At 37.7% G+C, this 14,451-nt stretch overlaps 2 protein-coding genes across 7 annotated transcripts in view; one reads left to right on the top strand and one right to left on the bottom strand.

Annotated features, from left to right (window-relative positions):
- LOC118289818 (cytospin-A-like) overlaps positions 1–10,879 on the bottom strand; it is a 76,049-nt gene extending 65,170 nt beyond the window's left edge. For all 4 annotated transcript variants that reach the window (XM_047328440.1, XM_047328438.1, XM_047328439.1 and 1 more), the window contains exons 1-3: positions 10,773–10,879; positions 10,613–10,645; positions 10,102–10,257 (exon numbers count right to left, since the gene is read on the bottom strand). The gene's annotated coding sequence lies outside the window, so the exon portion shown is untranslated. The remainder of the gene's footprint in view (positions 1–10,101; positions 10,258–10,612; positions 10,646–10,772) is intronic.
- The window catches only part of LOC118289816 (disks large-associated protein 2), a 77,788-nt gene that overhangs the window by 51,032 nt on the left and 12,305 nt on the right, over positions 1–14,451 (top strand). The window contains exons 6-7 of one of the 3 annotated variants that reach the window (XM_047328435.1): positions 5,257–5,301; positions 10,146–10,202. In XM_047328435.1, the coding sequence (XP_047184391.1) occupies positions 5,257–5,301; positions 10,146–10,202 (102 nt within the window). Of the gene's footprint in view, positions 1–39; positions 5,005–5,256; positions 5,302–10,145; positions 10,203–14,451 lie in introns of those variants that run through there. The other 2 variants (XM_047328436.1, XM_047328437.1) reach the window with 2 other exon arrangements.

Here is a 14,451-nt window from a genome sequence, read left to right as displayed (position 1 = left end):
GAATGTCCTTGTGTTTGCATATTCAAATTTGTCTTCCAGAGGGATTTGATATTATGGATGGGACCTCTTTACTAAATGAAGACATGATAGAGGATGATGATGGTGCCAGCTCCTCTGCCTATGCGGAGCTTGAAAGGCTGGAGAGAGAGACTGCTGCTGCTCGCAGCCAGCACAGTACTAGCTCCACCATAACGGCCATCTCTGTCCCACCGGCGTCCCCACCTTCATACAGGGTCCCTTCTGCCTCACCCATAGCCACCTCTGAGCCGCCAGTCCCTCAGGCCATTCAGGCCTTTAAGGAGTCTGCTAACATGGTCGCTGCCTTCAATATGCAGTGGAAAGATGAAATCTCAGCAATGCGCTATGAGCTGGCGGAACTGCGTAGAGATGTCTGTGGGGAGTTGAAAACTTTCAACAGCAACTTCTTCAACTTCACTCAGTGCTACAATATGTGGACTTTATGCCGGGAGCCTTGCAATGACAGTTCCACACAAACAGACGACAGAGTGTCCGTAGGAATTCAAGCGGGCTCAAGTTGGTCTTTTCGACAGAATACAGAGGACAAGTCAGTGATGTGCCAACCAGAGCCGGCACCGTTCAGCATAATGGATTTGATGAACCCACCCCGAATTGAGATCATAGAGGGAACCCCTGACAGCACACCAGAGGGGTCAGGCAGCCCTGCCAGCCCACTCCCAATAGAGGACTTCCCATGGGAGATCATCAAAAGGCAAAAGGCCCATAAGCAGCCAGACTCAGGTGCCCACACAGGTGGTCACAGAAGTGCCAGTCTAGAACTATGGAGCAGAAAGTACACCAGTGGGCCCATGTCATATCTGTCTATGTCATTCTAATCATTCCCATACGCATAAAATGAGATGAGGAAGCCAGGGTAACAACCTGACATAAACCAGACATAAACCAAGGAAGGCAGGGAAGTGCTGTTTTTAGATGTCCCTTTACTCTATGCAGACACAGAGTCTGTCATCTCCTGAACAGGTTAAAATACTGTTCAGCAATCTTTTAACAAGTGTCTTGCTTAGCCATGGAATAAATGAGAATGATTATGTTTCACACCAGAATGAGGTGACATGAGAATGTGAGAGAATGTGGCTGATCCTCAAGTGCCAACGAGTGCAACGTTATCTTCTCTCGACTGTCTTAAGTACCCAACCTTCGGAGAAATTATCAATTACAGCAAACATGATTGGAAATCTGAGGGTCATTTTGTGATCAAACTCTATAATCAGCCATTGTGAGGTGAGGGATTCGTCGACCTTTTTCTGCACATGAATTTGAATAGCTCAAGCTCATGTTCATTCCAGTTTCTCTTCATGTAGAAACATTCTCTTAAGCACCTGAGTATACTGAATAAATACTGTGAATAACTTTATAACCCTAGTTTTTTAATAAATGCATTACAGATAAAGAGAACATTATTTATGAATATATTGATATATAATTTACTTTTTAGTTGTTCTAATCAAAGCATTCCTCTGCCATGGCCTTCATCCACTTTGCAGCCAGTTCCAGTTGAAATGGGCGATCTGAAAATTTCTAGCTTACGAAGATTATCTCGATGGCAAACATGTAGCCCACACAGAATAAAGAAGTAACTGTAATAATTTGATAAATATCAACAAAGGACCCTATAAAATTTGTAAAAGCCTAATCTTCTGGAATAATGTATGGATGACACTGTCTCAAGGCTTTATCGACTTCCTCAATGGCCCCTGGCTAAAACAGTTTACAATGATTTCATCGTCCAATAGCATGTGGAGAAGAAAATAGTGAGAGGGATTCACAGGGATCATGAAGTATGAATGTATTGGCTTCATTTCACTCTTGCACAAACTGCATTCATGTTCAAACTCTGTACATGTATATAAATGTACCATTTTGTATATATAGAAACTTATATACATATTCAATACTTGTACTGTTTGCAGTTATAAAAAATACTGCGCTGAGAGGGGTTAAAGCAGTGGTCGTGGTTCTAAACCAAACACAGCACTCCATTTATTTAATCATGTTCACCATTCAGCTATTTGTGAACCTCATATGGAAGTTGGTAGTTCATACCAGTGTTTCCCCTCTTGTTTTTCGTGCAGTGATGACTGGACTGTTTGGTCAAGTGTCTCACCTGTCCATTCACGTTTCTTTAAGAGGTAATGGTCTAACAAATACTGCTTATGCTGTGTTCACACCGGACGTTGACAAGATTTGTGCTTACTCGCGTCATTCGCGTGAATAGGGCGGATGGTCGTCAAGTCTAGTCGCGTCTTTGCATTGACTTTGTATGCCGTCTACTCACATGAATAATTTGTGTCAGGATCGGTGTGAACTCACTATTAGAATTTGCAGTTTTTTGTACATTTTTGGGACTAAACTACCATAGTCACCTTTTTAAAATGCCATATTTCTCTGGTAATGGTGCAATGTTTCATGCTGGGGAGGTTCATCACTGCTGAAAGATGACAGAGAAACATTGGTCCCTATATAAGTAGACAATCAGAACCACTGAGGGCCTCTTCATCTCCGACATGTCCCCAGAGGTGCAGTATAGTACCGCTGAATGTACTAACACCGCCTCACTAGTGATGGCTTTGCTGGGCTCCTGTCAAACCTTAATGGGTGCAAGCCTTCAATCACCCGCTATATTTGGCCAATTGCTCATTCTGTCTGTTACTCATAAAATAATAGTTGTTCATTAGCCATTGGCATTTCCCTCAAGCACTCATCAGCTCCTTTGTCCCAACATGGCGTACCAAAGTTAATTCTGAGGCCCATGGAACTGAGGCCAACAACAAACATCTCCACGTTTGACAGCACTTATCTCTGGATGATCACTGCAGCACAGGACCATGGGAAGCCTGTATGTATCAGACCCCTGACTGAAATGTGAACCTTGCAAAAGGACATGTAATAAAGGAGAGGATACATCTTTCACTTTAAAAAAAAGAGTGGATCTACTTGCTCCTTTGCACGACCAAAAGACAATTCTTGCAGAAAATGTGGCATTTTGAAAAGATGATATTTATGGAAAAAGGTTGCAGTAGAGGTAAGATAAAAATTTAAGCCACAAAATAAAAAAGAAAAGGCAAACATTTGCTTTTCGGTTATTTCAGTATCTCCAACCCGCACACCTGTTACAGTAACTCATCAAAAATGAGCGGAAATTCCAAGCTTAATAATTAATTTGCCTTGATAATCTAATATATGTGTTACAGTGGAACACTTTATTAAGGCACGTCGTGCTGGTAATTTCTGGCGGCAACTCCTTAACTCTGAACTTGAGGTTTTGGTACAAAGAATAAAAAGGTAAGAAATAAGCTCAAATGTATTGTTGCCATTCTACACTCTTTGCAATACAGAATAAGCTTTTTTTTTAAAAATGCTTATAGCTTATTTATTATTGTTATTAATTCCAAACACAAGAATTTCGAGTTTTTTCCATTATAGACCAGCCAAAGGTTGGGTTTGTGTAAATCATAAATTATTTCAGTGAAAGGCATATGACTGTGACAACATTTAGCCTATAAACATTTTAGTATATAATATATATACAGTATATATGAAAAAGAAAATCTTTGGAAAGGCTTGTATTCATATTTTTGCTTTATGAATGATTAAGAGGGGATTGCAATGGCATTCCTTACTTAACATTTATTCCCATTGTTTGGGGAATGCAAAGTAATTTAAAGGTGCTGAAGACTGGCCAATCATGATGTCTCCAATCTACATTCATTCATTCTATGCAAGTCGTTTGTACTTTGTTGTATTTTTATGCCATCTGAATATTTACAGTTAAAGATAGTAGGTGTTTAAGCCTTCAAAAGAGTCATCAAAGCCAGGAATGCAATGATGTTGTCAGAAAAATTGGCAGCCCTTTTTCTTTTCTTCTTTTTTTAATCCTTCTTTTTATTTAGTTATTTTTTGCATGAGCCACTGGCAACAGGTTGTTGTGGTGTTTCCTGCAAAAAAAGTTGTCATTCTCATTTCTCTCATTTTAGCTTACAGGTATACTAACATCCAAGAGATAGTTGGCGAGATTCCTGAGATTTCTGCCATGTTGTAGCATCCGTGTGCTTTGTAACATCATATACAAAAAGAAATTAGCAATCATAACCACACATTGAAAATGTATTTACTGACAAGTACAGCTAAATTTGAAAATGAAACTGTACAAATACTTTACATTCTTCTAAATTTAGATCCAATCAAACTGTAAACTAGTGACTGGATTTCACCAGGGAACCCACCCTTGCTATAAATAGTTTCATTATCATTTCATCATTTAGCCCAAAGAAATTACTCATCAAACATGTAGCAAAATTAACAAATATTGATCTAAATTTTATTTTAAAATATATATTAATTAAAGATATACATATATAAAAAGGAGAAGAAATGGACAAAAGGTATTAACAATTATTTTTTAACCATGAAACCATATTTTGTGCAATTAAATATATAATTGTTTGTTATTCATCAATTTCCCATTTGAGTTTTTGTTAACGTTTTATTGTCATTCAGAGATCTGATGATACAACTGTGCCAACTCTGTGATGTCCAGTTATGAGGACAAAGGTTTTTGGATGGAATCTTATCTCGCCTGAACCTGTAACACTGCTTAAATATAAATCCTTTTCTACCCAAGTGTTATTTTCCTGCATTTATTCAAAGTTTCTTAGAGAAAACAAGTTACTCTGTTTTGCACCCATCATTCATGTTGCAATTTTCAGGGATCTCAGCCTGCATTGTTTAGTGAATCAGATTTTGTCAAAGCTATAAAACATCCTTTTGAAAACTGTAGTTTAGCCTGCATTTGTTAGCGTATGCTTATTTTGTTAAACGAATGAAATGTGATATGTGATACTTTTGTTTTTAATTCATTTTTATGCTTTTGCTTATTGTGGTGTTTCTTGTGAATTTTCCTTTACAACTTTTATTGGCCTTATGTATTTTTCATAAATTGATATAAAACAATGGATTAAAAATGTTCATGATGTTTATGTTTATGGCAATTTAAATGGCAAAATGGGGGTCATAGCTTTACAATGGCATCCAAAGATGAAATTGACTTGCAGCATGAATAGTAGTCTACACATGTTAACACACAGCAAATACACAGCATGGGTCTGGCACAGTGTCTCTTACGTTGACCCTCTCAATGCCTTGCTTTTCTACTAAGTTATCATATTTTTATTTTGGTTCTTGTTTTTTTCTTTCTTCTATTTTTTTCCCCCATTGTAGGCGTCCGTAGCTTAGCAGGGGGGCGTAGAGAGTACGGTAGGTCTGGTAGGGAAATGCTTTATTATATATTTTTTATTTATATGTTGTTAACACAGTTTTTCATACATTCTGTCTGACTCATTAACATTTTCCACCTGTTAAAAATGATATATATCACAAGTTGAAGATAATGTCCCACTCACTTAGTACGTTTAATGCATTTAAATGTTTTCATCTGTTTCTACATTGATTTTTTCCCCATAAAGTTTATATATGAAGTGCAAAGTGAGTTAAGCAAACCAAAAGAAGAAAAAAACCTAACAAAACTGTTGACTACTGTCCCACATGTTAGCCTTGTGTTAGCACACTGGCATTTTGTGTTAGCACACTGGCATTTTGTTGTCAATATAATTTCAACACATTGAGACACAAGAGTTAATGTTCCATTTAAAATATCTTCTGCACAACTGGAACATACTGAAATTGAGATGTGCAAAATGCAAACTTTTCTTCACAAAAATCCATGAAATACTGTTTTTTTATTTTATTTGTTATGTTTTAATATTACAGTTTTGTTCAAATTCATTGGTATTAGTTGTGATTCACCCTCTTGCTTCCTCTTGCTTTAACCATTGTATATGTTTTATTTAAGCAAAGAGAGAGAAATATGATCAGCACACAGTAGTGTGTCTTTATTTTAAATATCCCGGCATGCGGCAAGGCAGGTTATGACCAACATAACAGCTTTGTTCTTCAAACCACCACAAATCAGCGGCTTTTGGTTGACATAATGAATCTGGTTTCCATGTTCAAATTGTGGACAAGCCACACGTTTAAAGTATAATAAGACCATTTCAGATCTGTACACAAGCTAAGATGCTTTCAGGAGTTGTGCTTTAGACACTGATGGTATTTTTTTTTTATTCAGCTATACATTTAACATTAGCTTTAAAGGAGGGATGGGTGCTACCACTCTTAATTTCAAAGATGGTGGGTGATGGATTAAAAATTATCACATGGTGATAATCTGGCATACTGGAGAGTGTTCTCTATATTTAAAGTTGGTACTTGAAAGTGGAACTCTTTATCCAGTCTGCACAAAATACTACAGAGACTATTTTACTTGTAGTCAGATATATTGGGGAGGTACAGTGTTATATAGTAAGGCAGCAGTTCTCAGTTCCATTAATGGCCTCTTGGGCTTTCGAGAAAAAAAAGATCTTGTTTACTATGTACACTGGGATGAAATTCTATATGCCATAAAAAAGTGTTGATATTTGGTGGCAAAGTTTATATTCAGCCGCAATTGTTGGACTGTACAAAAACCTAATTCAGTGGCCCATTAGCAGCAGAGCCCATGGGCTGTCAGTCGTCTATCCAACTCTTTGGTTCAAAGCAACATATTACCAATATTGATATTCACATCCCTCAAGGATAAATCCTAAAGTTTTTGGCGAACCCATGACCTTTCCTCTAGTGCCACCATCAGGCCACTGTCGACATTCCCAAACTGAATGAGGTGCTTTTTGGACAGAGCTCTATTTTAGCCCTCAGTCCTTAAATATGGCAAACCCTTGTTTAATTGTGAAAACCTTTAAGTTTTCTTTTAGTGACAAACTTATCTTTTGAACCCAGCAACTGGTAATGCTCTACAACAGCAACATGCTCAATATGTAATTTTTTTGTCCAATGTCTGTGTTTATAGGGTAGAATAAACCTCACAGGCTCAATGGGCTGCTATCAGGGCTCTTTTTAGCCTAACTTTTACTTTCATACTGAGCACTACCTCATCATTGGGGGAAAAGGAAATGAAAGGAGTGAGGGATTGTTGAAATTAAACTTCCAGGCCATTGATTTGTTTTGGTTTGTTGTGAACTACCATACATAAAAGTTAAACCCACCTCGCATCCATGGGGGCATCACCACTGTATGTATATATGTATGTGGCTATGAGCAATATTCTTGTGTATTGTACAGCTCTGGAAAACAAAAGAGCTACACAAACCTAGTTTTTAAATTCTGTACATCTAGCAGCAGAATCCGCTGGGAATCTTGACTTGTACACACCCTTAAGTCCTGCTAATTGTCCGATGTCAAATCATCCACCCATTCATTAATGGCATCCATTATCTATCCATCCACACATCAATACAAACCACCAGTGCCACAATCAAGATCAATCTTAAGCCTGAGGAAACAATCAGTTGTTCGGTCAGGTAAAGTTATACTGAAAAAAAGGATAACTTCCCCATAGTCAATGCTCTTTTTTTGCAAAGTACAATGTTCTTTTTACTAAATATAGTAATTTATTTTGCCTTTGTCAAAAAAGCACGTACTAAAAATATGTACTTTAGTTAGGAACATGCATTAATTAGGAAAATGCAGATTTACAGGACAGATTCCTTTGAACAAAAAAACGTTGAAAAGAAAATTTCACTAAACAAGTAAGATTGACTTAATCCAGGAGTCATCACTGAGCAGACATTTTTACAGATGTGTTTAAAGAGCTACAGTAATTGTCGAGTAGATTTTTTCAAATATATTGCTCAAGCCTGTGGTATGGGAGACAGACATGTTAACCATGAGGTCAAAACTCCTGAGTCGTAGCAACTGTCGCTAGCACATGACGTGATGTTTAAAAACTGCACAGTGTTGTGAGGTGCGGCCCTTTTTTTTTTGTTTTTCATTTTACAGAGCACAAACAGAACCAACAGCTAGCGGACCGTGAGGAAATATATGCTGAATTTTATAAAAAGTGTATTTGATTCAAATCGCTTACCGTCCCTTTGAGGAGGGAGATAATGATTTTACTGAAATTAGATAACGCTGCAGGCTGAGATTCTTTTAGTAGACACCAACAATCGTGTGGCATTAAGACCTGTGAGACTTCACGTTCACTTTGTGACATCTTCAGCCCCCATGCTCATGCCAGTCATTTCCACGTCATTTAGCCACAATCCACCATAACCCGAGTAAGACCAGCATTTCACCAGCATCTCTGCCAGTCTGAGTCCACAACTATGGCAAGAACAGCCTCTGGCACAAATGGAGGGAGCCGGACGGAGAGAGGAGAAGCTGTCAGAACTTTTGCAACGTTTTTTCTGAAATTTCAGTCTTGACCGCAAAGGAGCAAAAAAAAAAAAAAAAAGGTTTGAGGGGAGCTTGTCGAAAAACAAGAGTGAAATTCTGTTACATGGTCTCTGCACCAAAAATATTGACATATGATGTTAGGTCAAACTTTGCATGAAGTCCATGCAAGTGAAGAAGTTGTGTACATTGTTAACCGCTAACAGCGTGTGAAAAAAAATCCATGTACCAAAATTACCCATGTTTATGATTATACAGTATATTAAGCACAGCCGTATACTTGCACTTCATATAAAGTATGACCTGGCACATGCAACCAAATGCAAGTGGATTTAAAGGCAATGAACTGGTTATAGAAATAAGGGGGTGGTCAAAAATGTGATGTTAAACTTCAAGTAGCTCCACATGCTGCAGTTAAACATGCAGCACTTTTCTATATACTAGTTTGTTGCATGATCACCAAAGGCAGTCCAGAAAAAAAGATAGAAAAAACGGACTTTCTTGATATTTTAGTTTAAAAATGTCTTTTCTGTCTGGTTCTCTCAGCACATTGTTTCCCCTGTTGTCTAATCCTTATTTCTGTCAGCTCTACAAAACTACAACTTGACAAAGACTTTTCTAATTTAAGGTCATCCTACAGTTTTCCTACAGTCGTGGAGTGGCTAATTCAGGAGTTGATTTTAATCACTTGTCTTTGTCTCTTCTTCTTAGTCGCTGTCTGTATATGACATTTTTTGTTGACTTTATTCTCCAAACATTGCAGTGCTCTGTGACTCTCAAAAGAGACACTGTACTGCTAAAAGATTCATATTTGAATATTAAATATCCACAAATTAACTCTATTGAGGCACTTTGTACTTCTAATTTTTTTCTAAATATTTGAATATCAAATATTTCTTTAGATGATATCCAAAGATCAGAAAAAGATACACTATCTCACAATTGTACCTTTTAAAATATAGTAATTCATTAATGCTTAATTAAATACTGGATTCTAAAAAATGTTATCATAACTTGACTTTCATATTTGTTTTAATAATTCCTACTCTGTGTCTTATATGTATAATATGAGGTAAAGCTGTTTTTTAGATGATGCATGATTTCTCCTGCTGTGTTTAAATGCATTACTGACTCAATGATTGAGCCTAGGGTGATAAATATGGGTTGTTAGATTATGTTACATGCATGATATGTTAAATAAGGGCAATGCAGATGGGCAAAATTCCCCACAACCTTGGCAAACATTGACTCTCAAAGATTTTTCGGCATTCAAATATCTCCGGCGACAAGAACCTTGATATGAAACACGTAAAAAAGGTTGAGGCACCTCCCTCCTGATGACTATAGTTGCCTTTGAATATTGCCCATCAAGTTGCAAATTGCATTGGTGCCATTAGAATATCTGAGACAGAAACACAGCAAATGCTGGATAATCCGTGTTAATCAATATTCCACGTTATTCCCTTGTGTGTTTTTTCTTTAAGCAGGGAAGCAGTACGACTGTACATGTACTCACTTATACTGTATGAAATCATTACAGGCCAAAAGCTATATTTTTCCACGTGCAATCAGCTCTGCACATTCATCATTTGGCCACCAAAAAAAATGATATGACCCATTTCTAAATCACTAAATCCAGCTTGTGTGTTTCTGTCTCCCCCTGTTAATGACTTACCTAGCAACTGGATAAAACTATAACTATAAACTATAATGAGCGCTTGTGCATTAGTGTGTGTGTGTGTGTGTGTGTGTGTGTGTGTGTGTGTGTGTGTGAGATACCTTCACTTGTCCTCCAGTAACATGCTGCTGCTTGCTCCTTGCAGGGATTCAGTTTCGTCTCCCTACTTCCTGCAGTGTGGACCGCGCTCAGCCTCCTCCAGGTACCCGTCCGTCTCCACACCCTCTCCTCCTCCTTGCCGCCATTTTGGCTTTTCTCTTCGCAAAAAAATATATATATATATATACATTTCAGCCATGCATCCATTGGTAGCTAATTGTGCTAGCTTCTTCCTGGTGAAAAGGTTGGGATACACATTAACACTATGACTTTTGTTTCATGTTTATTTCTTCGACTTTTTGTGAACGTGTCACTTGTAGCTTGATTGTTTTGCTAACGTTGCGCTGATTTTACTTTGAAATTTTTTTTTTTAAACCGTTCAAAGAGCATTTCGCTGTCCACTCGAAATTAACTGAGTACATTTGAAACTAATTCGTCCCGTGATACAAACTGCAGCTAAAACACTGAGCCTGTTTGTGGCTGGTGTGATGACTTCTGGCGCTGTCAACGTACATGTTTTTGCGTCGCGTCGGATCACTTCCGGTTCTGTTGCGAAAAAAAACGATTGTCAACATTTGTAAACGTCCATAGATAAAACGTTGTAAAAACTACTCCAACAACAGATTATCGGTCCACTTCTGGGCCCGTTATTAAAACACAGGCTTCGTCTTACGAGGCTTCGCGGTACCAGGCGGCTAACTCCTGTTTGAGTAGTTTCGTTTTCTGTAAACGTTGACGTAGAAAAAAACGACGCTGACGTTCATCTTGAACGCTGCACGCAATGACGTAACGTAGGCGCCGGAAATCAAATGGAGGTTGATTGATACGTCATCAGTACATGTTGGAATATTGGTTTTAGCCCAAGTCAAAGTTATGACATCTCGAATTTAGCAAATATTCAGAATATTATGCAGTATTACAAATTGCATGCACATTAAAAGAAAAGGTTTATGCTGCACTGTTTTGGTATATAGGCCTATATTTTCATCATCTATATATACTTTATATTTTACAACCAACTTTACACGGCTTTGTATATTCTGTGATAAAATCAGATTTTCTATGCAAGTAAAAGTAGATTTAACTATTTTGATGTAGGGCTGCAACTAATGATTATTTTTATAAAAAATAATTTTAGGAAATTTATTATATTATTAAATCAATTCTGTGTGAAATAAAAAAGTGAGAAATTTGTTAAATTGTGCTTGAAATATAATCTAAACAATTATTTTGATGATCAGAGTACTCATGAATATATTTCCTGACCATCGACAAGTCATTTAGATTGTAAACTGTTCTCCTGATAGGACCTGTGTCATGCACACCGATAACTGATTCACCAAAAGCATTAAGGAAGTTATAAATGGCCACAGAAAATAACCAGGTTGGATTGTCAGTGACAAGGAGGAGTAGGATGCATGAAGATCAAGTGTAGATTGGTTCATTTGTGTTTGGATGCAGAGACATGTGCTTCAGAGATGCAGGGCACCGCTGATACCGAGTCAAAAAGCCTCTGTTATAAGTAAAAACTACTAGGGCAACAGCAACACAATTGCAGAGCATGACATTCAGCTCCATTTAGTCTTGGCTGCACTTCCAGTGTGTGGGTCGGTTTTTCTGATCCTGCCCAGTGCAGCAGTGCTAAGCCAAACAATCCTATTCAAACACAGCCAGTCCCAACTTACTACCCAACGGACAGGATGCCTCCCTGGACTATATTAATCAAACTGTCAACTCAAGTCCATGCAGTTAGAAAGAAAAGCTGCTGTAGCTCTGCAAATTTACCTACTTGATCTTAACACTTTCTCTTGCCTTTTCTCACTAACCGATCCCTTGTGTTCAGCGGTTCTTACTGTTCGTTGAACATTACTTAGTATTTAGTTAAACTGCGGGTCTTGAGAGTAAGTTCAAGTTGAGTCAAACCTCCTTTGCAGATTGTGACAGGTCTTGTGTCTGGATGGCAGTTATAGACCATAGAGGCTAAACTGTTTGTGCCAACATTGGATTGTCTCCGTCCTTTATGTTTGAACTCCCTCTGTGATTTTCTTTAATTCCGGTTGAAAAATGTCAACCAGACAAGTAGACAACGGAAGATCTGTCACTTTGATTATTTCACCAATTGCCAGTTGAAAATGTTGTCTGTTTATTCGAGTTTAATTTGAATTTAATTTGTCTTGCAGGAAAAGATTAGACATCTGCAGAGATTTTCTTATTCAACAGTCACATTTCTTTTGTCACATATACTCTGTGACTGGCCGCTTAAGTCTGAGATTAGTTCCAGTACATTTACTGCAGCTCGCTAACTTGTCAAATCACATCACTGCTGGATGTGTTTTCGCATGCGCACAAGGACACGTTTGTTGAAGATCTGAACTTTAAGGAAGGGACAAGTATTCACACCTCGTATTAATTATTTGCAGTTAATTTATTTCTTTAAAATTCTCTAAACTTAGCACTTCTAAGAAGTTCTTGATCTGCATAAAAATTATTCAATAACTTTCTAAGTTGTGTATACCTATATTAGTTTTATGTATTCAGCATTTTATGTTGCAGCTTGTAGAAGTAGAGATGATTTTAATTCATATATTGTTAGAAATGTATTTACAAGCTGAAAGATTTTGCATATAATAACTTGACTGATATAGTAGAAATATATATAAAAAAGACAAAAAATCCTGAACTTAGTCCTCTGACATGATCCAGTATTGCCCTGATTTAGCCCTTAGTGAATGATGTAGAGTCCATAGGAGGACATCTGGTGTCCAGTCAGTGTTATTGCACTCTATTGTAATTTTTCTTTTTTAATTTCAGATTGAGTATGTTTACTGCTCTCGGAAGAGGAGTCAGCAAATTAAAGGTCTTTCACTAAGCAACACTAACTTAAGCAGATCATTTTGTGATTATGCACAGCTTATTAACGTGGGTGCATAAGGCAACAGATTTGCCCCTAAATGTCAGCCCCCACTTAGCTATGAAATATATGAATGAACCGCAGGAGAACCGTGTAGTGCTGACTAATACCACAGTCTGATTACAGGCTAATTTTAAAATATTTATCATTATCCTGCTTCAGGGAGTAGAGTCATTCATTAACTGCTGCAAACAATGTTGTGACAGCTTAGTGCACGTTCACACTCTCGACACAACTCTGGAAACCGCAGTGACCTTTTCCCGCTGCACCACCAGCAGCACATTTACAGTTTAGAAACAATACATCTTGCGAATCGCTGGTTGTAAACACAATGTTTGCTGTGCGAGTTCATGCTGTCAAGTGGAGAAACCTGGTTGTTTGGAGACCTAGCGCATGTAACGGCAAGAAAAATCCAAACTTTTCCTTTTCCTTATTATGAAGGTGGTCTGTATATGCCCCCATCACAGATAAGATAATAGGTTATGGTAATTGGAGTAGGTAAAATCTTCTTTTTCATTTCTAGACGCCAGTTCATTTGGTAAACTAAACTAAAATCAATACAGGTAGAGCTAGCTATAACTTATACAAGTCTTAACACAGGTGTTTTGATTTTTTTTTTTTTACTGCAGCCTCCAGAAAGATCATACAGTTGAAACAAAACCTCTCAAACTGTCCAAAAAAAGGAAAGAATTATAACCATCATGAACAGCGTTGGTCTAAAAATGGAGAAGAAGAAAAAAGATTTGTTAAAAGCCGTGAAAAATCTGATAAGCGAGTGTGATTCAGAAAAAGCCGCAGACATGGAATTAGACTATGTATTATTTTAACATCTGAGCATTATAATTGAGTTCTCCTGGCAGGGTAATGCAAGGTAACAGCGAGACGAATACAGAAATGCGGGGGGTGGGGGGGCGTTCATCAGTTGCGAGCTGGTACCGAGCAATCTCTAACATTTGTCTGTTTCAGAGAGTAAGTCACACGGGTAGAATGTGTAAAAATAGACTGCTTGTGTTGTGTACGGGCTGAGTCACTGTGCTCACTTCAGTTCGGTATCCACCCACTGTGTCTTGCAGAGCTGCGGCCCCTTCAAGTTGGAAGGAAGTCAAGTCTGTGACTGGATTTAGCTTAACAGACTTCGTCGTGGTTTCTTATTTCTTATTGCATATTGATTACCTGTAATTCAAAGTGGTGTGTGTGTGGGGGAGGAGGGCGGATAGTTGTTTCTTAAAAATCTGATGGATGCAATATCTTAAAACAAATATTTCCATTTACTTTTCATACCTTATACATTTAATCTGACTTGAGTGGCATTTTTTTTTTATTATCAAATTTGGTCAATGTGATGTCTGCAAAATAATCCAAATAGTGTCTACACCGCACCGCAGTACCTAATGTGATACATTGGATTCATCCATTGTGCAAGTGCGGCTCATTATTCCTC

The sequence above is a fragment of the Scophthalmus maximus genome, chromosome 18, assembly GCF_022379125.1.
Source record: "Scophthalmus maximus strain ysfricsl-2021 chromosome 18, ASM2237912v1, whole genome shotgun sequence".
NCBI classification, from domain to species: domain Eukaryota; kingdom Metazoa; phylum Chordata; class Actinopteri; order Pleuronectiformes; family Scophthalmidae; genus Scophthalmus; species Scophthalmus maximus.
Note: the sequence above shows the minus strand (reverse complement) of the source record. Positions and strands in the feature narration are given on the sequence as shown.